Below are 21,213 nucleotides of genomic sequence, written 5' to 3' on the forward strand. Positions count from 1 at the left end.
TTTTTTTTTTAAGTTGAAAACCATGGAGAAAATCTGCTGAGATTAACCCCACACCTTTGTCTCCTGGTATTCATTTAGATTCTGAGCATTTCCTCTGAGACAGCCAGCCCTGAAGCTTCCCTGAGAGCAGCGCTGAGCAGAGCCGTGGAAAGATCAGTCTCGGCTATTGAAATTTGCCACTTCCTGTGCAGTGTCCACAAATCGTTCCCAGGCCTGCAGCCCGTCATGCAGGAGTTAGCAGACACTGGTAAGGAATGGGCTGGGCAGGAAGGGGGTTCCTGCAGGACCCCAGGTTGTTTCCTGAAGAAAGAGGCAGAAGTTCATGTAAGAGTTTATCACAACCTTAAGTCACATATTCATGTTGTACGTTCTCAATACCTAAAAAAATTGTGAGACATAGAGGAAAATGTTCTTTGTGTTTATTGGAAAGTCAAGAGGACAATGATATGACTTCAGAGTGTTTTTGAGGATCTCAAGTAGTCTCTAGTCTCCTTTAAGAAGTGTGTTAGAAAAGTTGTAAAGGAGAAGAGAAACAGAGTTCCCAGAGCCACGAGATGTCTCTCTTATGCAGGTGTCCTTACTAAGGAAGATGGAGAGAAGGAAACATGGAAGGTGAGTAATAAATTTCACCTTGAAGCCAACCACAAAGAAGATGAAAAGGCAGCCAAGCCAGCCAAAGAAGACAGCCGGCCTGGGGAACAGAACGATCAAGGAGAGACTGCTTCCTTGCCAGGACAGCAAGAGAAAGAGGCTTCTGCCTCCCCAGACCCCGCCAAGAAGAGCTTTGTCTGTAAGGCCTGTGACAAAAGCTTCCATTTCTATTGCCGCCTGAAGGTGCACATGAAGCGCTGCCGCGTGGCCAAGAGCAAACAGGTGCAGTGTAAGGAGTGCAGCGAGACCAAGGATTCTAAGAAGGAGCTGGAGAAACATCAGCTGGAGGCCCATGGTGCAGGCGGAGTGGCCGACGTCCCCAAGAAGAAGAAAAAGAGGCTGCCAGTGACATGTGACCTCTGCGGGAGAGAATTTGCCCATGCCTCAGGTACATTCAAGAAGGCAAAGTAACAGGATGATAATTGTGGGTTTTATTGTTTGGATTTCAGGCTTTGCCCCTAGTTGTGTGCAGTGAGGGTAGTGGGTGGGCTTAGAAAATAGAGCAGGTTTCTACAGAGGCAGGGTAATATTTTGAGAAGAGCATGGGCTTTGGAATCAGTCCCCGAGCTTTGATTTCCCCAAATCTATTAAAGCAGCACCCTGATACCACTTTGTTGGATTGTTATGAAGACTTAAGGTAACAGAGCCAACCACTGGTGCAGTAGGGCGAGCACACAACAGCATACAGCTCTTATTGTTTGCAATAATAGCTTGCTACTTAATACCTGGCTCGTGTTCCCATGTGCCACCTGTTTCTTGGTGACAAACAAGAGTCATGGAAATTATGGGATGTATAGTCAGAATGGTTTTCCCTTATCCTAAGAATCAGGATAAACCTCATGAAGGCAAGCTGAGTTTCCCTAGTTCTGGGTAGCTGGATCTTCTTTAAGAGAGAGAGGGGGAATGGGGAAGATAAGCCCAGCCTCACTTTCTACCGGATCCATCCAGGAGTGAGGCCAGGTGACTCTGGGGATGCCAGTTGGTGGGTAAAAGAGCAGCGTGGATGTGTGCAGTGGGCCCTAGCGTGGCCTGGCACCCTGGGCTTGGTGCTGTGCTTCCTCTGGAGGCCTGGCCTGAGACAGTGCTCTTGGCATCCTGTGCTAGATTCCTACACTGATTAGTAGCATCCCTTCTGGCCCCGGTATGTGTGGCTTCCCTAGGCATGCAGTACCACAAGCTGACAGAGCACTTTGACGAGAAGCCTTTCTCCTGTGAAGAGTGTGGGGCGAAGTTCGCAGCCAATTCCACCCTGAAGAACCACCTTCGCCTTCACACCGGAGACCGCCCGTTCATGTGCAAGCACTGCCTCATGACCTTCACCCAGGCCTCCGCCTTGGCCTACCACACCAAGAAGAAGCACTCAGAAGGTAAGGCAGGGCGCAGCTCTTCGTTTCTCCTGCAGACTTCCACTGCGAGCTGCCTAAACCCCATTTGGATTAAGTGTGCTATATATCTGAAATTACAAACAAAGTCATTTGATAGCACAACAGGGAGACTATAGTCAATAATAACTTAATTGTACATTTTAAAATAAACAAACGGTGTAATTTAGACTGTTTATAACACAGAGGATAAATGCTGGAGGGAGTGGATCTCTCATTCTCTAAATGATTTTTTTTTTATTGCATGCCTGTATCAAAACATCTCATGTACCTCATAAGTATATAACACCTACTATGTACCCACAAAAGTTAAAAATAAAAAAATTTTTAAAAACAATGCACAATCTCTAGGCAAATAGGCAACTGGGAATAGCTCTGCACAGACATGTAAACTGCTTACTGGGAGAGTTTTTGAAAGAGGCAGGCTGACCTCCTGTGACTGTATTAGGTTGTAAATACAACATGCAAAAGTCATTGTGGTTTTTGCCATTAAAAGTTACAAGAATTTACATAAAATTCTTAGATCTTTGAGGTTGAGTTCAAGCATGAGAAAGACCCTGACTGGGTACCTGCTGTGGATCAGGCAGTGGGAGATGCCAAGGGGCTGAGCTGGGATTCCTGGGTTCCATAGCTTATGGCCTAAAGGGGGAAGGGGAGTACAGTGCCCATTATACTGCAGCCTGTCAGCCGTGTGATGCAGAGTAACACCAGCATGATGAGGAAGGACGGAGAAGGAGTCTCCAGTCCAGATGGAGGGGAGGAGGAGATGCATTGTGAGGGAAGGCTTCATGGAGAAGTCTATGTACTGTTTAGAGCATTTCTGTATAAATTAGAATATAAGCATCGTTTGACCTGGACTGTCACAGTAGCCTCGAAGCTGGTCTTGCTATCACTATTCCTCTTGATACTTGAAAAAATTAAACCATATAGGTCACTTCTCTGCTCCAGACTCTACAGTGGCTTTTTGTCCAACTCAGTTGTGAGATCCAGTGTCCTTAAGATAACCTCCCAGGCCCTCCCTCTGTGATTAAGTTTCCTGGTTCCTCTCTGACTTCATCTCTTAGGCCTGCCCATTTTAGCTTTCTGGCCACACCTCAGGCCTGCAGGCACCGGCCCCAGGACCTTTATTCTTACCCTTCCCTTTGCTGGGGATGCTTCCCTTCAGATACCTCATGCTTCACTTCCTCCTCACCTCCTTTGAGGCCTTACTCACACTTACCTTCTCTGTGAGTTCCTTCCTGATCACTGTCTGTAAGCTCTCAGCACTCCACCCCTGGCTTCCATGCAGTGTTTTTCTCCCATAGCGCTTCTTATATGATGCAGGATCTACTTTAGTAAGTTACTTCATTTACGCTTAGTGTTCCCGGTTAGAATGCAGCGCTGTGAGGGTCAAGCTGTGAGTCTGTCTTTTCCCACTGCTGTATCCGTGGGACTCAGGCTAGTACTTGGCAATAGTAGGCCCTCAGTCAGTATTTGCTGAGGGAATGAATTCCATGAGCACGGTTTCAGGCGTGGGGTATTGTAAATACACGGACCCCTCTCATGGGGCTTACATCTCCCACTAGGTAAAACTGACAGAAAACAAATACGTAGTATAAATCCAGATAGCACATTGCTATGGAGAAGCATAAAGCAGGGTACACAGTGATGGGCAGAGCTCGAGGGCACTATTTGTATCATCAGAGAAGGCGTCTGCGAGATAACATTTGCAGAGAAACCTAAACAGAGTGAGCGATGGAGCCGGTGGAAGACCTAGAAGGAGAGCGCCGGAGGTGCGGAGGCCCCTCCCCAGTAGAAACGAGCCTCACCTGCAGGAGAGACTGCAGAAAACTGGAAGGGGCTGAAGCAGAGTCAACGAGGAAGAGCGTTAGGAGATAAGACCAGAGATGCTAGCAAAGCTGGACGTTGGAGGGTCTCAGAAGCCAAGGCGAGGACTTCTGTTTTTTATGTGAAGTGTGTTAGTTTATCCTGCTGCTGTAACAAATTACCACAAATAGTGGCCTAAAGCAACCCAAATATATGAGGTTAGCAATCCAAAATGGGTCTCGTGAGGCTAAATTTAAGCTTTCGGCAGAGTCCTTCCTTCTGGCAGCTTTAGAGGAGATCCCGTTCCTTGCCTTTCCAGCCCCGAGAGGTTGCCCACATTCCCTGGCTCTTGGCCACATCACTCCAACCTCTGCTTCCGTCGCATGCCTCCTTTTCTGACTCTTCTTCCTCCCTTTTTTGTTTGAGATGGAGTCTCACTCTGTCGCCCAGGCTGGAGTGCTGCAGTGGTGCAATCTCGGCTCACTGCAACCTCCGCCGCCCAGGTTCGAGCAGTTCTCTGCCTCAGCCTCCTGAGTAGCTGGGACTACAGGCTCCAGCCTGCCACCACACCTGGCTAATTTTTGTATTTTTGTTAAAGACAGGATTTCACCATCTTGGCCAGGCTGGTCTTGAACTCATGACCTCGTGATCCACCCACCTCAGCCTCCCAAAGTGCTGGGATTACAGGAATGAGCCACCATGCCCAGCCTCTTCCTCCCTCTTATGAGGCCCCTTGTGTTTACATTGGGCCCATCTGGATAATCCAGGACAACCCCCCATCACAAAATCCTTAATTCAGTCACATTGACAAAGTCCTTTGGCCATGTATGGTAACATATACACAGGTTTCAGGAATTAGGAAATGGACATCTTCAAGGGCCATCATCCTGCCTGCCACATGAAGCCATAGGAGGGTTTCGAGCAGAGAATGGTAGGATCTAACTTACATTTTCAAAAGTTAATTCTGGCCACTCCAGACAATAAGATCCAGTAGGGCAAGAGGGAAACAGAAGGCTGTTAGAACCGTCCAGCACAGAGATGATACTGTTTTCAACTAGAGTTGTGTTAGTGGGGGTGTAAAGAACGTTCACATTTTAGGATATATCTTTGGAAATGGAGGTGACGGGACTCAAGGTGGACTGGATGGGGGATGTGAGGGACAGAAAGGAACTAAAGGCTTTGGGCCTTCGCCATGAGCAACTGAGTGAACGATGCTGCCATTTACTGAGATGGGGGAATCAGAGCGTCTGCGGGTGGTGGCTGTGCGGGTGGTGGGGTTAGAGCATTGGGAGCTCTGTTTTGGGTATGATACACTGTAGATACCTACCAGACATCAGGTGGAGAGCAGAGCAGTGGGGAGGTGGACATACAGAGTTCTGGGGAAAGGTGGGTGCTGGAGCTATACTGTGGGAGCCATCCAGTATAGATGGTGTGTAAGAAACTGAGACAAGATCATCTAGAAACTGAGGATTGAGAACGTCAAGGACAAAGCCCCAGGCTCCTCAATAATTTCACCTCTCCATTCAAGGAATCCTTTTTTTTCTAACAAAATCTTACTTTGCAGCCCAATACATAAACACTGAAAATGAGGCTGCTTGCCCTAGTGGTGGTAGACCCTGGGATCTGCGGTTCTGGAGCCTCGCCTCACTGATTGCCCTGCTTCCTCTCTTGGCCTGCACGGGAGCTTGGAGGTTCAATTGGTTTAGCATTTTCTACAAATGCCAGTTCTCCACATTTTCTAATAATCTTTGGCAGTCTGGTCATTATATCCTCATTGTGTGCATATGAAAATAGAGAAACCAAGAGATACCTAATAACTTTAGAGCAAGCGACCGGAAGAAGGCTTTGATTCTTCTCTGAATGCTCATCGCTCACCTTTGTGTGCAGTTGCAAATCCACACTGTGTATGTTGCAAAGGGATCCAAACGCACGTATTTCTGGGCACAGGGACGTGTCTGGTGCCATACTTGTGGTGGCTGATGAACAGATGGGTTGTCTTGTGCAGTGAGAACTCTGTCCTTATTCCTTTGTCCAACTACAGTCACACCTTCTGTGTGATCGGCTGTGTTTGTGAGGTACCATGTGACGAGGCGGCTCAGATCTCACCCAGCGTATTGCAGACTGCCTGATGTTTTAATGTCATCTACCAGATGATATTTCCCAGATACGTGCTGTAGAACTAGATTTTGTTTGTAGCAATGCCATAAATGTTTAGTACTGACTCTAATAAGCTCATGTGTATTTGCAGGGAAAATGTATGCGTGCCAATACTGTGATGCTGTGTTTGCCCAGTCCATTGAGCTGTCCCGCCACGTGAGGACCCACACTGGGGACAAGCCCTATGTCTGCAGGGACTGTGGCAAGGGCTTCCGGCAAGCCAATGGCCTCTCCATCCATCTGCATACCTTTCACAGTATGTACTGAGATTGTGGATCTCAAGCCCTCAATGCCAGCCTGGCACTGGGAAAGCGTGTTATAATTGCAAGAGAGGGGTCAATTCATCAGACCTAAGGTCCATTCGGTGCCTTCCCCGTACCAGTTCCCCTGCATAACCCAGAATCCCTCGTTCCTGTTTCAGGTAGAATCGCATTTTAAGGTATCTCACATGACAATTATTTCTCTCTGGCCAGGCTGTTCCCCCGTCTTCCTTTTTAGCCTACCCGGCACCATTTGTCCAACGGAGGCAAGTTCTGTTTGAAAGAGAAAACCTCTATAACTGATTGGCTCACAGAGCACTGGAATATTTCCATTAGTCCATCTTCCATCTGCCTTTTCCCATAGGAACAGTCCAGACACTTTCTGAGTTCATGTCTACCACTGTAAGTGATCCTTGGCCACGTTCCCTTACAAACCTCCTGCCCAGCGTTCTCTTCCGAATGCGATTGTATTTCACACAGTTAGTGGGGTCTGCCCCTGTCTTTCTCCCCTTCTGCGAGAACTGACACAGACAAAGACACACTTTTGTTTAGCATGCATACGTGCGTGGGCGCACACACACACACACACACACACACACACACACACACACACGAAGGAAGGACAAAGAAGTTCTGTGACTCCTCATCTCACCATTGGGAAATCACCAGTGTGGCATTTGGCTGGCCACATCACATTTTCTTCAGCCTCTCTTGTTGCAGCGGGAGTGTAATCAGCACAGCACAGCCCAGCAGGGGAGTTAAGAGCTTGGAGTCTGGAATCACACGGGCTCGGACTTGAATCTTGACCCTGACGCTTCCTTTCCTTGAGGCCTTAAGCAAATTTATTTACCATTCTAAGCCTCTTATGCCCCTTCTGTAAACTAGAGCAAATAATAATGCCACCACCTTGGACTGTAATTAGAATTAAATGAGCTCACATGTAAAGCATGACACGCCACGCCTGACACAGAAAATGCTCAGTAATGCCAGATATTGTTATTATTGGTGACAAGAGCAACCCTCTCAGATGCCGTTTGTCGCCATCAAAGCTTGTCTTTTTTGCACACCATGCATCTCACATATTCCTTCTCCCTCCCCAGCCCTCTTCCCACACACCAGTTTCTAGCTGTTGGCAGATACAGTGTCTCACAAGTACGCTTTATGTAAACACATCCAAGTCTGTTGTCAGCCAGCCAGCAAGGACTTTGCCAGAGATCCTATGTGCCCAGCGTGTGGCTAGACACTGGGTGATGCAGGGGCAGTATAAAGTGTGGCCATTTGCCCTCCAAGGAGTTTACAAGGCTGTCCAAAAATCCAGTTACGGTAGGCTTCCAGATGAGAGATTTGGCTTGGATCCAGTGCCACAATTTTGATGTCCTCTTGACCTCTTTAATGACATTCTGCTTTAGTCTTCCTTTCCCAGTGGCATTATGTGGGCATCAGGAAAGGGGAAGGCATTATTAACTTTCAAAAGGGCAAGGACCAAGAATCCTTTGTCATACCCTAAACTGTATCATCCATGGCTGGCCTCGCATCCAGGCCCTTCTCGCTCCGATTTCTTGCCTGTTTCATAGAACCACACCGTTGCTTGTGGAAAGCTGCATCTACACCGTAGAAGACGGTGTAAAACTGAGACTTCAAGAGCTCATGTCCACAGGGAAACTAGTTAGTGATACCGAATGCTGCTGCATGTCAGAATTCCTGAATTAATCTGAACCAATGCACATAAAAGATTGGCTTGTGAGCAAAGGATTTTATTAAAACATTTTGATTTCTGTTGCTTTAAGAAAAAGAGCAAAGTTTTCTGCCATAGGATGGCAAACATATTCTTCATCACTTCTAGTCTTTGTTTTGGGGGTCTCACTGAAGAGTTGGCATATCCAGTTAAGCATGTAGCTCTCAGAGCATGGATTAGAGAAAGAGATGGGATTGTTTCTCAGTTCAGCTGTTTCTTAATTGTGCCTATGGGCAAGATACTGCCTCAGCACTCTACACCTTGATTTTCCTCATCTGTAAAATAGGGATGATAATAGAACCTGCTCAGAGTTACTGGAAGAATTGAGTGAATTTACATACAGCACTTAGAACGTGCTTGATTGTGCTAATGTTTTTATTGTTGAATCTGAAGTTGGGAGAAAGGAAACATCCCTCCACTTGTGCTGTTGATGACAGAGGAATCAGTGATGCTCTGGGGAGTGTGCTGGGAGTCTCTACAGAGAATTAGAAAACTCCAGAATGCCCACTGCAAACAGGATGAGACAGGGTGAAACTCCCTGGAAGGTGGGAAAGTGTAATTTAACTTGTAAGATGTAAAATGAGGAATGGAGGTGAAGTAGACGCCACTGCAGAGGTGGTGAGTCTCGAAACCCCGGAGGAATCCCACCTCCTGGGATGAAGGAAGGGGTAGCAGGGTAGCAGATGACTGCCACACTGATTTCTGATCCCTGGAGTCTATGGCCCTGACTGTTATCTAAACAGAGTCTTCACATCTGTTGCTGTGCATCACAACCAGTGTTTCACTGATGGCTGTCTCTGGTGTTTTCTTTTCCTCTCCACTTCGTCCTCTCATGGCTGTCCCATGAAACCAGACATAGAAGATCCTTATGACTGCAAGAAGTGCAGGATGAGTTTCCCCACCCTTCAGGATCACCGGAAGCACATCCACGAGGTGCACTCCAAAGAGTACCACCCCTGCCCCACATGTGGGAAGATCTTCAGCGCCCCTTCCATGCTGGAGCGCCACATGGTGACCCACGTTGGAGGGAAGCCCTTCAGCTGCGGGATCTGCAACAAGGCCTACCAGGTGACCTCCGGTGCCACTGGGAGCTCTTCCCTAATCCCTGGCCCACTCTCCATTTGATCTTCCCTGATTCCTGGCTTGGTGGCTTGCAGATCGTATCTTGTATCCAGGATGTGACAAATGGCTGATTCTCATGAAGGATGCAGCTTGTGGTTCAGATTCTCTAAGGAGATCTGGTCAGAGTGCTGCAGAGGGGGAGCTCATTATTGGAGCAGAGAGTTCCTATGCTGCTTCTCTTAGACAGCGGACTTGTCGTGAAGAGAATGCTGCATTTCTCCTTGGACGCTCACCTTCCATGGAACCCACTGCTCCCACGTGTCAGTGGGCGTGAGTGGCAGTGGGGAGTGGAACACTACCTGGAATTAGCTTGTTTGGCACAGTTAGTGTTTGTTTAACTCCCAGGGAAGGGCTCAGCCTTTTTACCTTAGGATTTTGTATATAATTAAAGTGAAACCCCACATAGAACTAAAAAGAAACTATATCTATCAGAAGCTTTGAAACTATAGAGAAAAGAATGGTCCTTTTGGTATCCGTAAGATTTGGGTACAGACAAAGAGGCATAACTGTTCATTTTAGCTCAGCAAAAACTGAGAGCTAACTTTGTGCCAAGGCTCATGTTGTAACATTAGCGTTCCAGAATGGAGACCTACGCTTGAGCTCTAGGATGGCATGGAATTGCAGGGAAAGTGGGGGCCAGGGCTGCATGCACTTCTCCAGCAGCTTGCCCTGCTGCGCCCCAGCTCCCTGGGAAGCTGTGAGGTGCCGCTCAGCGGTGAAGCACGCAGGTGTTAGAGTTGGAAGGCCCGGGCCTGAATCCTGGTCCTGCTGTCTACTGCTGCTGTGATTCGTCATTCAGACCCGCTGTGCCTCTGCTTCCACTCATTAGGAAGACCCTAACGCCTCCCTCATAGACTTGTCGTAGGAATGAGTGTGTGAAGGACTCCCTGGAGCCCTGCCCTGTAGTGGCCTCTCAATGAGTACATAGTTGCCTTGTTCTCAGAAATGCCAGCCTCTCCTCACGTCAGCACCCTGTGTGATGAGTAAGAGTGTGTGATACTAGAAACATAAGCTTACCCAAAAATGTGTTTCTCCCTCTCATGAGAGCCTCTTGAGCTCTCCAGCTTGCTGGAACTTTCTAAGACCTAACACTTGCCAAATTCCTTGCAGCAATTGTCTGGCTTGTGGTACCACAATCGGACCCACCACCCTGACGTGTTTGCTGCCCAGAACCACCGATCTTCCAAGTTCTCATCACTCCAGTGCAGCTCCTGTGACAAAACCTTCCCCAACACCATCGAGCACAAGAAGCACATGAAAGCGGAGCACGCAGGTGAAGTTTGTACCCTGCCGGCTGAGCGTGGGAGGGGCTCCACCAGAAACCCCGGCTTCTAACAGGCTGGTGTGGTGGGCAGCGGTAATTACCTTTGTTCTGCCCCAGCACACCTGAAGGCTGCCACTCTAGTCCATCAGTAGCAGCAGCTTGAGTGGCAGTGGTTCTCAAACCTGGAAGCGTAGAGCAGTGTAAGCTCCCACACCCCTGAGTGAGTGAGAACTTGTCACGGCACGTGGGAAGGGTGTCAGCCTTGTGGTAGGCAGGCCCGAGTGGAAATCCCGATTCCAGCACTTATCAGCTATGTGCCCTTGGCAAGTGACTTCTCCGTTCTGAGCCTGTTTCCTTCTCTCCAGAATGGCAGTCATTAAAACCGACTTTGCAGGTAAATATGGTGATAATCACAACAGCTGTCAGTTACAGAGCGTTTCCTGTGTGCAAGACATCATGCTAAGCACCTCGTTTATATTTTCTCATTTCATTCTCACAATAATCCTCTAAGCATCCAGGCAGCGTGGGTCCAGATCTCACGCCCTTTACCACTCGATCGTACAAATATACCATAGGTTATAAGATTCCTGGCACTGGGGAGATCTTGCTAAGTATTGGCCATCACCCCAACCCCAGCCCTGTTACTCTTCAGCCTCGGAGAGCCAACCGTTTGTTCTTTCCCACCGCTGCTTTCCTTCTGCACTTCACAGACATGAAGTTCCACGAATGTGACCAGTGTAAGGAGCTCTTCCCCACGCCAGCCTTGCTGCAGGTGCACGTCAAGTGCCAGCATTCAGGTCAGTACCGCTGCCTGCATGCTTCTAGGCTAGACTGTCCGGGCCTGAGGCTCCTCTCCAGCACTGGCAGCTTTGCAGCCCAGGCTAAATCACTGCACAAACTTGTGCCTCCGTTTCTTCATCTGTAAAATGGGAACAGTGGTAGCACCTGCCTCATGGAGTAGTGTGAAAACTGAAGTCCTTGGCATCAGTAAGCATTCCTTAAGCAGTAACTGTGATTTGTCCTTGTTACTGCTATATTTCATCCAATCTAAAGTGCCAGTTAAAAATAAATACAATTCCAGTTATAAGATGTGCTATTTTTATTTTTTACTTACTAATTTTTTTTTTTTTTTGAGACAGAGTCTCACTCTGTCATCCAGCCAGGAGTGCAGTGGTGCAATCTTGGCTCACTGCAACCTCCGTCTCCTGGGTTCAAGCAATTCTCCGTGCCTCAGCTTCCCATGTAGCTGAGATTACAGGCACCTGCCACCACTCCCGACTAAATAAGATGTACCTTTTTTTTTTGAGATGGAGTTTCGCTCGTCGCCCAGGCTGGAGTGCAATGACGTTGATCTTGGCTCACTGCAACCTCCATCTCCCAGGTTCAAGCAGTTCTCCTGCCTCAGCCTCCAGAGTGGCTGGGATTACAGGCACGTGCTGCCACACCTGGCTAATGTATTTTTAGTAGAGACGGGATTTCTCCGTGTTGGTCAGGCTGGTCTCGAACTCCTGACCTCAGGTGATCCACCCACCTTGGCCTCCCAAAGTGCTGGGATTACAGGCGTGAGCCACCGCACCCAGCCAAGATGTACCATTTTTTTTTTTTTTTTTTTTGAGACGGAGTTTCGCTCTTGCTACCCAGGCTGGAGTGCAATGGTGCGATCTCGGCTCACTGCAACCTCCGCCTCCTGGGTTCAGGCAATTCTTCTGCCTCAGCCTCCTGAGTAGCTGGGATTACAGGCACGCGCCACCATGCCCAGCTAATGTTTTGTATTTTTAGTAGAGACGGGGTTTCACCGTGTTGACCAGGATGGTCTCGATCTCCTGACCTCGTGATCCACCCGCCTCAGCCTCCCGAAGTGCTGGGATTACAGGCTTGAGCCACCGCGCCCGGCTCCAAGATGTACCATTTTTAATGAACTATTAAGAAAGAAAAACTACTGCCAGTTAAAGTGTGCTTTCTTATCAATTAGAATTTGTATGTTATTCTAAGTGCTATTTTGGACTTAATTTGACATAGATTTTTATCATGTCACTCACTCTAGTGTGCGTACATAAAAAGGAAAACCAAAAAATTAATTGATTAAGGGAAGAATCCAGCTTCTCAGAGTGACGTTCAGTTCTGATTGTCAGCAGGCACATTTTCCATCCGGTGTGTACTCTGCCATCAAAAACACTGACGATGGAACAGAGTAAAGATTCCATCAGAGAATTGAAGGCCTTTGGTTTTGGTCTCTTGAGCCTTATGTGAAACTAGTCTACTTTTGACTCCTGCTTTGGGAATACAGCTAACCTTTCATCACTGACCTCCTCCCTTCTAAACCATTTGGTTTCCATGAGTTAAAAATGTGCCCCATTCCTGTCTTCGAGAGTTTCTTCTAAGCTGTGGACACTCATCCTGCAAGTCTTGATGCTGCCACTTCTGATGTGCGTGTGTGTGTTGACAATTGCACCTGACTGCCTTAGCCCACAGCAGTCCTAGGGTGCCATCGATCCTATTTCAGAGATGTTAAAATGTATTTCTTAGAATTGATGAAATACAGTATCGTCAGCACCACTGTCTGCAGCTGAATGAATAACGCGCTTCTGCAGAGACAGATTTAGCCTGAATCTAATACTAATGAAACTGTTGTCTCAGGGCCCCTCACTTGCATGGGACCCTTCAAGACTCTGTTCTGTCTCTTTTATTTTGTATTATTTTCCTTAAGGCACCCCAAATTGAACAACCTTCGGGTCCCACAAAACCTGGATCTGCCTCTAAGCCTCGATCCTCATTCCTTCCTCTCATGTCTTCCTGCCCTCGCTTCTGTCATTTTACCCACAGCTTGCGCCTTCTGTCTCCGTCTCCTCCAGGGTCCCAGCCATTCCGCTGCTTGTACTGTGCGGCTACTTTCCGTTTTCCTGGAGCACTGCAGCACCACGTCACCACGGAGCACTTCAAACAGTCAGAGAGCACCTTCCCCTGTGAGCTCTGTGGGGAACTCTTCACCTCCCAGCCCCAGCTCGACAGTCACCTGGAATCTGAGCACCCAAAGGTGGTGAGCACCGAAACCCAGGCAGCAGCCTCACAGATGGTGCAGGTGATTCCGGGGCCGTCAGCTACACAGAGTGCTAACACGGGGTTCCTAAGGCTTCTCCAGAGGTGGCTCTGTCATAGCACCCAGCGATATTCCTTGGGGATCTTGTAGAGATTCTCTCTGGACCTCTTACAAAACAGAACAGAAAATTCTAGTCTTCTGGTGGCCACATGCGAAGTGGCCCTTAGGTAGAGGGAGCCTGGAACAAGAATTTCCAAAAGAGGAACAGCTTGGTTCCTCCTCCCAGTGCGCACTTCCCCTGCCTTCTGAGACACACGGCGGGGTGTGGTCCGAGTTGCGGGCAGCCTTGGAGAGAGAAGGGCTCTTTCTCCTCTTTGTGGGCAGTTGAAGCACTTGGAGAGCTCCCGGGCTGGACACAGTACACATTTGCACACACCTGCACCTCTCACCGTTACCTGGGCAAAAATCCCACCTCTCCTTGATGTGTCAGGGCTCTTTGCTTCCCTGATCCTCTCTTACTCTTCTTCCCATCTTCTCCAGAGAGGGTGGGCAGAAAAGGAAAATAAACTCAGGTCCAGCCATCGTCAGTAATTTGTGGGTGGAGAACCATAAACTGTTGAAGTTTTGGTCTGTTAGACTGTCCCTCTGAGCAGTTCTGTAGTCAGTCATTTATTTACAAATCAAGTTCTTACAGGCCTCTGGGGAACAGAGGGGAAGTCAAGTAGGCAGGACTGCTGCCAACACTCTACTGTCGTGTCAACCCAGAGGTGCTCGGCTTTATCATTTTAAATATTATGGTTCTTGGGAATAGGTCCTTTGGGGAAAAGGTGGGGGTGGAGGGTCCATTTCTAAAAGAAAAGGAAAGAAAAGCAGTTTTTTGTTTGTTTTTTGAGATGGAGTTTTGCTCTTGTTGCCCAGTCTGGAGTGCAATGGCACAATCTCGGCTCACCACAACCTTTGCCTCCAGGGTTCAGGCAATTCTCCTGCCTCAGCCTCCCTAGTAGCTGGGATTACAGGCATGTGCCACCACGCCCAGCTAATTTTGTATTTTTAGTAGAGATGGGGTTTCTCCATGCTGGTCAGGCTGGTCTTGAACTTCCGACCTCAGGTGATCCGCCCTCCTCGGCCTCCCAAAGTGCTGGGATTACAGGCCTGAGCCACCGCTCCTGGCAAGAGAAGCAGTCGGAAACCTGCTATCCTAGACCATTGCTGATTGAACACCACAGTCGGTCTCTTCCCTCCTGTTGCCCAGAGAAGTAGCTGAGCTTGGCTTCCTCACTTGTTCCTGCTCTCGGCTCATTCTCAAGAGCAAGGTGGCTGTGGCCCCTGCTTTAAAAATATCAAGGACATCTAGCTCTTCTGGGGTCTGTGGGTCAGAAACAACAACTTGGAGACTTAGGTAGGAACTGGGTATGCCTAACCACAGCCTAGTTCTCCCTGAGCTGGAAAGGCCGTCTCCAGCAGATGCTGTGGATTTGGAAGGGACGTATGTGGCCTGAGGAGGAGAGAAGGGGGCACTTGCCCTGCCAGGCTGGTGAGCTGCATGAACGAGCGGGGTCACAGTTCATCCACTCTTCTTCGGTGGAAGCTCCATCACTGCGTGGCCTCCCGGGAACGCTGTCAGCCCGAGAGAGGTCCAGAGACGCTGCCCTGGCCTGGGGTGCACCGGTCCCGCTTCCGTGTCTCAGGCGTGAGACCAGCTGACTTCGGCAGCATTCCTCTCACATGGCACTCGCCCCGGCAGTACCATCCCAAGACAGGAAAACCCAGTGTGAGAAACGGGGCTGGTGTTCGCTGGTGTGTAATCATAGGGTCCGGGCACCCCGAGATGGCGTACTGAGGGAAATTACAGCAATTTAGTGCCCAGTTATTTAAATTGTCTGCGGCCTTCTCTTTTGCATCGCTGGCAGGTTAGACTTGCCTTTTCCCATTAGGCACACGTAATTGCTCTCCTCAGGTGAAAACATAAACATCATCATTACAGTACGAGATGAAAACCATGTAAATCAGGGAGCTCACTGCGAACGCTGCCCAGAGCAGCCTCATGGTCTTTCCCTTTCAGGTGATCCAAGCCCCAGAGTCGGTGGCCCCGACAGAGCAGGTGATCACTTTGGAGGAGACCCAGCTTGCCGGCTCACAGGTGTTTGTGACGTTGCCAGATTCCCAGGCATCTCAGGCCAGCTCTGAGCTCGTGGCGGTGACTATGGAGGATCTGCTGGATGGCACCGTGACGCTGATCTGTGGTGAGGCCAAGTGAGGGGCTGATCGTCTGCAGAGCCTTCCTGTGTCGGCAGCAGAGAGGCCCCACGGTTTGCGCTTTTTTGCCCTCCGTCCCTGGTGGTCGTGAGTGGTGAGCGTCTTAGCACCAACCAACAAATCTCACCTGGAAAACAGACAGAAGCTTCATTGTTTCCATAGAATCAACAGCCTCTGAGCCCTCAACACCAACAGCACCATCCTCTGTAGCAGACAGGCCTCCTTCCCCACAGGCCTGCTGCTGCAGCCTCTGTGACACTGTCCATCCCCGAGTGACACGTGGCTTCTTTCTGAAGCAGAATCTGAAAGACCAGTGGGATGGGAGCTGGTGACCAGGGTACCCCAGGAGGTGCGATGTGCCGGCAGCTGTCAGGGGGCAGAATGGCGGTTAGATACGGGACTCGGCCCACACGGGGGGTTGCACATTTTGCCAGTGTCTCTGGCCGTTTAAAGTGAGAGGGGCACCAACGGGCTGTTCAGGGACCTCAGCCATAAGCACACTTGACCCCTTCCTCTGTGGGGGTCCCCCGGCACCAGTGGCCACGCCCACACCCTCCTGACGGCTGTAGGACAGGCAGCCCTCGTTTCCATGCCTGGTAACCCCTTGTCCGTTGTCAGTCCTTCCCAAAACAGAGCTGTGGAGTTTGTGCTGGAGTGTTTAACGTGAGGCGTCTGCCCGCTAGACAGTCTCTGCGTCTCCAGGACATTCTTCTTGGTATTCCTTTCCTGAAGGCTGGTTCCCACAGCTCTTCCTTGTCATCCTGATCCCCTTCCTTTAATCAAAGGCTGAAACCTCTGCCTGACCTGGCAGTCTCGCTCCCTCTGGGTCACGTGATGCAGACCGTGACCAGGGCCAGGCTGGCAGTCCTGTCTTCGTGTGGAGGAGCAGCCACGACTGCCCATGGCTCTGCTCCCGCCCGCTCCCGGCCTTGGGAGTGGCCTGCTGCCTGACCTCCCCCAGGCTGCCACACTTACTGCAGGTCAGTGATCCTTTGCAGTCTGCATTTCGCAAAGCTTTTTTATCTTCAGTTCCTAAAATATAATCTGATAATTAATGGTTTGTGGAATCCATTATGAAGTGCAATTAGATAGATGCAGGTTCCTGCCGTTTGGAGAGAATGACTAGCATTTATCTTCTTTTCCTTCCATGCCAAAAGGTTGGAGTTCGCCGGTGCGGTGTTTACACACCAGTCAGGGCTCTCTGCCACCTTGTGTGGCTTGACCCCCTGTAGAGGGGAGTGCCCATTTGGATCCCACACTGGCAGAGATGGGGGCCACCGCTTCCTTCCAGGCACATCTCGCACTGCCATGTACAGAGGCAGGGCTCAGTGTTTGGTCACCATGGAAGCTTGTGTTGCTCCCACGTGGTCAGGTCTCACGCTGCTTGAAGCGCAGAAGGCAGAGCCTTACTGACCAGCACGCTCACTGGCTGGCATCTGCCGGCCTTGTGCAGGCAGGCCTGATGTCAGTTTCTGCGGCGAGCGCCAGCTCCAGCCAGCCTGGGACAGCTCACCCCAGCCAACTACACCTGTCTCTGGTCCTGTCCACATTTTGATATGCAAATCACTTGATCTTGTCAATTAGGGCTCTGCTGTTCTGAAACAGATGAAGTTTCTAAAGGCGAGTTGGCCTCAGAAGCCAAAAACTGACCAGAAGATGGTGCTCAAACCTTTAAGACTTCATCTGCACGTGAAGGGCTCACTGCTTCTACCAAGGCTGTCCCTGGCTTAAGGCTTTTCAGTCCTGGGAACTGTCAGATCGGGAGAGCTCTTGTTCTGCAAGTGGCAAAATGGCACTGGATCTCTCCTTGGCGCCAGAGAAAACCCACTGAAAGATGGTGGTAGAGTGGCACATGCTTACAGGGCATCGGTGCCAAGCCCAGTGAATGAGAATGTAACCCCTCAACAGCTATGGGATGGGGCTTAGGAGCTGTGGTGAATGTCACTAAAATTTCTTCTACAACAAAACAAGAAATAATTGCTGAGGGCTTAGAGGGAAAAGTGATTTAAAAAAAAAAAAAAAAGACTCTTCAGAATAAAGAGGGCTGTAAGTTTTGAATTCAAGGGTCAGGTCCTTTCCAGCACTGAGAAACCCTTTCGAAGGGTTCTTTTTGTTGGGGAGACGGGTTCTTGCTCTGTCTCCCAGGCTAGAATATAGTGGCATGATCTTGGCTCAGTGCCACCTCTGTGGGTTCAAGCAATCCTCCTGCCACAGCTTCCCAAGTAGCTGGGACCACAGGTGTGACCACCACCACTGGCTGATTTTTGTATCTTTCTTTTTTTTTTTTTTTGGTAGAGATGGGGTCTCGCCATGTTGCCCAGGTTGGTTTCAAACTCCTGAGCTCAAGCAGTTCTCCCGCCTGGGCCTCCCAGAATGCTGGGATTACAAACATGAGCCACTGCGCCTGGCCAGATTTCTGCTGGGGACCCAGATTGTGACAAGACATTTGTTTTCTTCGGAATCACCAGATTTGCAGCCTACTGTGCCAAGAGTGAACAGAGAAGTTGGACTGGCTGCCGGGGCTCATCGGACGCCCTCTGGTCCGTGGCACGCTTGGCAGAAGGCACAAACCCAGTGCTGGTTCTCGGCAAGAAAGAGGGGAAGGCCCTTCCCGAGTTTATTGCCTGCTCTTGGTGGGCCCTGCACTGGCTGGCTGACTGTATAGTCTTGCTCTCTAGAGAAGCCCGGGCGTGGATCTGATTGTAGGACAACTTTCCAACTCTGCTTGGCCATTTTGCCCTTTTCTTCTGCTTCTACCCCAGAGACCTGGATTGCCGCTGCAGAGGACAGCGTGTGTGTGGGCTCCCGAGTCCACATCACTTGATTCCATGGGGTCCCGGTGTTATATTTGCCTCATCCGCCATGGGGTGCTGCTCTTGTGGCCTCTGGGCTGAACTCTGGGGCCTTCGGGGTGGTGTGAGGGAGTCTGGGGGCTTCTTAGAACACATGGATTTGTTTGGTGGGTCCCCAGACCTCTGCTCCCAGAGCTGATGTACCGGCTGGTGAGGAGGGAAAGGCAGTCAGATTCCAGGCCAGAGTGTGATTCTGTGGAATACTGGGGTCCGTTATGGAACAGGACTTGCCCATCACAGGTAAGTGAGACAGCAAATAGGTGATTCAAAAGTAGGGATTCCTGCAGGAAGGTGAGACCCCTACTGTCCACACGCATGAGCAGATTCTGGAACCAGAGGGGCAGGGACAGGGGCCTTTACTCATTTACTTTAGTGTGTCTCTTCTGTCTCAGGAGCTTTGTGTTTGGGAAACTGAGCTAAGTGAGTAGCAGGCTCTGCAGTGTGAATAGCAGGCTTCACTGACGATCCGGGTCTCCGCTGAGGAAGCTTTCTGACTTCCGACCGACCACAGGAAGCATGTCAGCTTCATCCCTCAGGCTAGAGCTCTGATAATCGGGGCTGGGGGATGAATGAAATCAAGTCAGACAGACAGTGAATGGGGAGACAGGTCGCTGCTCTTTCTTTGCAGGATCAATCAGATGGGACTCCCAGAAAGGAAAGAGAATGGTGAGAGAGGACCCTGAGTGTTCCTCTCCCACCCGGGGGCTGGGGACATGGTCACCACCAGCTGAAGACAGGCTAATGGGGTGGTGGGTATGCCTTCAAACCTCACGTGCCTGGACGCCGCACATTGACCGAGGGAGAGAGGGAATTGCTAACCATAACTCGAGTGGGCAGGCAGTTCCGGAGAGGCAAGCAGCGTGGTATTAAATTGGGCCTAGACAGTTGGACGGTGATGAAGAAAATTCAGGGATGCCGTAATGACTCCCCGCTGAGGGCAAGTTCACACCCAGCCCTGTCCTGCTTGTATCCCATTGATCCTCAGGAGGTAGGAAGAACATGGGAGTAAGAGAACCTTTTGGGGCTGCAGGGAGTGTCAGAGACAAGGTGATCCTTGTCTGGTTGTCACGGAAACTTTGGGGCTGGTGGGATTTAGACCAAAAGCTCAGAAGCACAGCCAAAATTTAGAAACTTGCTACTCCTACGACTCGGCCTATAAGGAAGAAAGAAGCTGTCTGTACTTTGGGGACTACACTGTTGAAGGGAAAAAATCACTCCCTGGCTAATTAAGATTGCTTCCAAATTAGGGGAAGGTTTGTCATTTCCTTTACCAAGGCCAGTCAGCCCTGCTTCCACCCATGGCCAGCACAGCCAGCCAGCCCCTACATGATGCTGTATAAATTGGATTACAAACCATATTCATGTTCAACGTGCACTAATCTATATAAATAAATACTTTGAAAAATACTTTGAAAAAATTAGACCACATGCGTCTGAAATGGACTGTGATGTTACAGACCTGCTTTCTCTTTGCTTCTGGGCCAGTGTCAGACGGGCACAGGCTCAATAGGTCTGGTGTCCTAGGGGCCATTTATGTACCTTCAGGCTGTGTTAACATGGCCTGGGGGGAAGAAAGCTCTCCCTTCACGTGAAGCCTCATTTCCTAAACCCTCCTTCCCAGGGAGCGAGTGTGGGGCAGGGTTTCAGAGCACAGGCTTTGGTGTGCAGCCTGGTACATCACACTATCCCGCTGTCTAACTGTACAACACTGTGAGATGCTTCCCCTCTCTGAGCTCCCTCCTCCTGGCTCTTAACTTTATTATAAAATGGGGGAAATGATTGTGCTTGCCCTACAGAATTGTAGTATGAATTAAAAGTCTGGATTTAATGTATTTACTGTAGAAAATTTTAGCTTTTATTACACGTTTTTGCCATACAAGTCAGCTATTCCCTGCCTTCTCCGGCACTCAAGAGAATGTTCGTTCCTGTGTCTTTGTGTAGTCTTCTTCCTCTCTGAATCCTTACGGGATCCTTATAACACCCACCGCTTTTCATTTATCTCTTGAATCTCGACTGCCCCCAGAGTAGAAAGTGCTGAGCAGATAGCTGTAAAATAAACTAAACCTTTCTCGGTGAACAGCTGAAAATGTCACATTGCTGGCAGCCAACAAGGAAACGAGCAGGAGACCCGGATGGGATGTACAGGATTTCTGCAGGAAGCATCCAGTGTTGAAGAGCAGGGGAGGTGCATCAGATCCCGCAGCCCTGATGCTGCGGAGAGCCAGGAGTGGGCGGGGGGATGGGGGTTCTGTGCTCACTCCTCCTGGGACAGTCCTGGGGAAGCACAGACACACCCTTGTTCAGAGCCCGCAAGTATCTTTAGGAAGGAACGCTCCACTGCCTAAGTGCTACAAGAGCAGGTCTGGAGCTGCCCGCGTCGTATTTTGGGCAGTAGTCCCGAGTGCCCCAGCCAGCTGCAGTGGGTCATTGTGACATACACTTGGGCCCCAGCCATCAAGTTGAAGGTATGCAGAGGCGAAGTGCTGCTGCAGGTCGGGTGGGATTACGCAGAGGTAGGACGTGACCGAGGGGTTTCCTCGGTGATCCCTGGGCCAGGGTGGCCGGCTGGAAGGAGCTCACCAGCACAGTGGGAAGGACATGGCCTTGGGAGCTTCCCAGCTCCACGTCTTATTAGACAGATGACCTTGGAGGAGTTTTTCCCGACAGTGACTGTGAGGAGAGAGTTAACAT

General features: G+C 49.8%; 1 protein-coding gene across 2 annotated transcripts in view; it reads left to right on the top strand.

Annotated features, from left to right (window-relative positions):
• ZBTB40 (zinc finger and BTB domain containing 40) overlaps nucleotides 1-20,354 on the top strand; it is an 83,963-nt gene extending 63,609 nt beyond the window's left edge. The window contains exons 10-18 of one of the 2 annotated variants that reach the window (XM_003934897.4): nucleotides 79-247; nucleotides 572-1,039; nucleotides 1,812-2,018; nucleotides 6,088-6,252; nucleotides 8,845-9,059; nucleotides 10,224-10,386; nucleotides 11,088-11,174; nucleotides 13,230-13,456; nucleotides 15,477-20,354. In XM_003934897.4, coding sequence (XP_003934946.2) covers nucleotides 79-247; nucleotides 572-1,039; nucleotides 1,812-2,018; nucleotides 6,088-6,252; nucleotides 8,845-9,059; nucleotides 10,224-10,386; nucleotides 11,088-11,174; nucleotides 13,230-13,456; nucleotides 15,477-15,671 — 1,896 coding nt within the window. In that variant the 3' untranslated portion in view covers nucleotides 15,672-20,354. The remainder of the gene's footprint in view (nucleotides 1-78; nucleotides 248-571; nucleotides 1,040-1,811; nucleotides 2,019-6,087; nucleotides 6,253-8,844; nucleotides 9,060-10,223; nucleotides 10,387-11,087; nucleotides 11,175-13,229; nucleotides 13,457-15,476) is intronic. The other variant, XM_010345472.3, reaches the window with a different exon arrangement.
• The last annotated feature ends 859 nt before the right edge of the window (nucleotides 20,355-21,213 follow it).

The sequence above is a fragment of the Saimiri boliviensis genome, chromosome 11 (assembly GCF_048565385.1).
Source record: "Saimiri boliviensis isolate mSaiBol1 chromosome 11, mSaiBol1.pri, whole genome shotgun sequence".
Classification (NCBI taxonomy): domain Eukaryota; kingdom Metazoa; phylum Chordata; class Mammalia; order Primates; family Cebidae; genus Saimiri; species Saimiri boliviensis.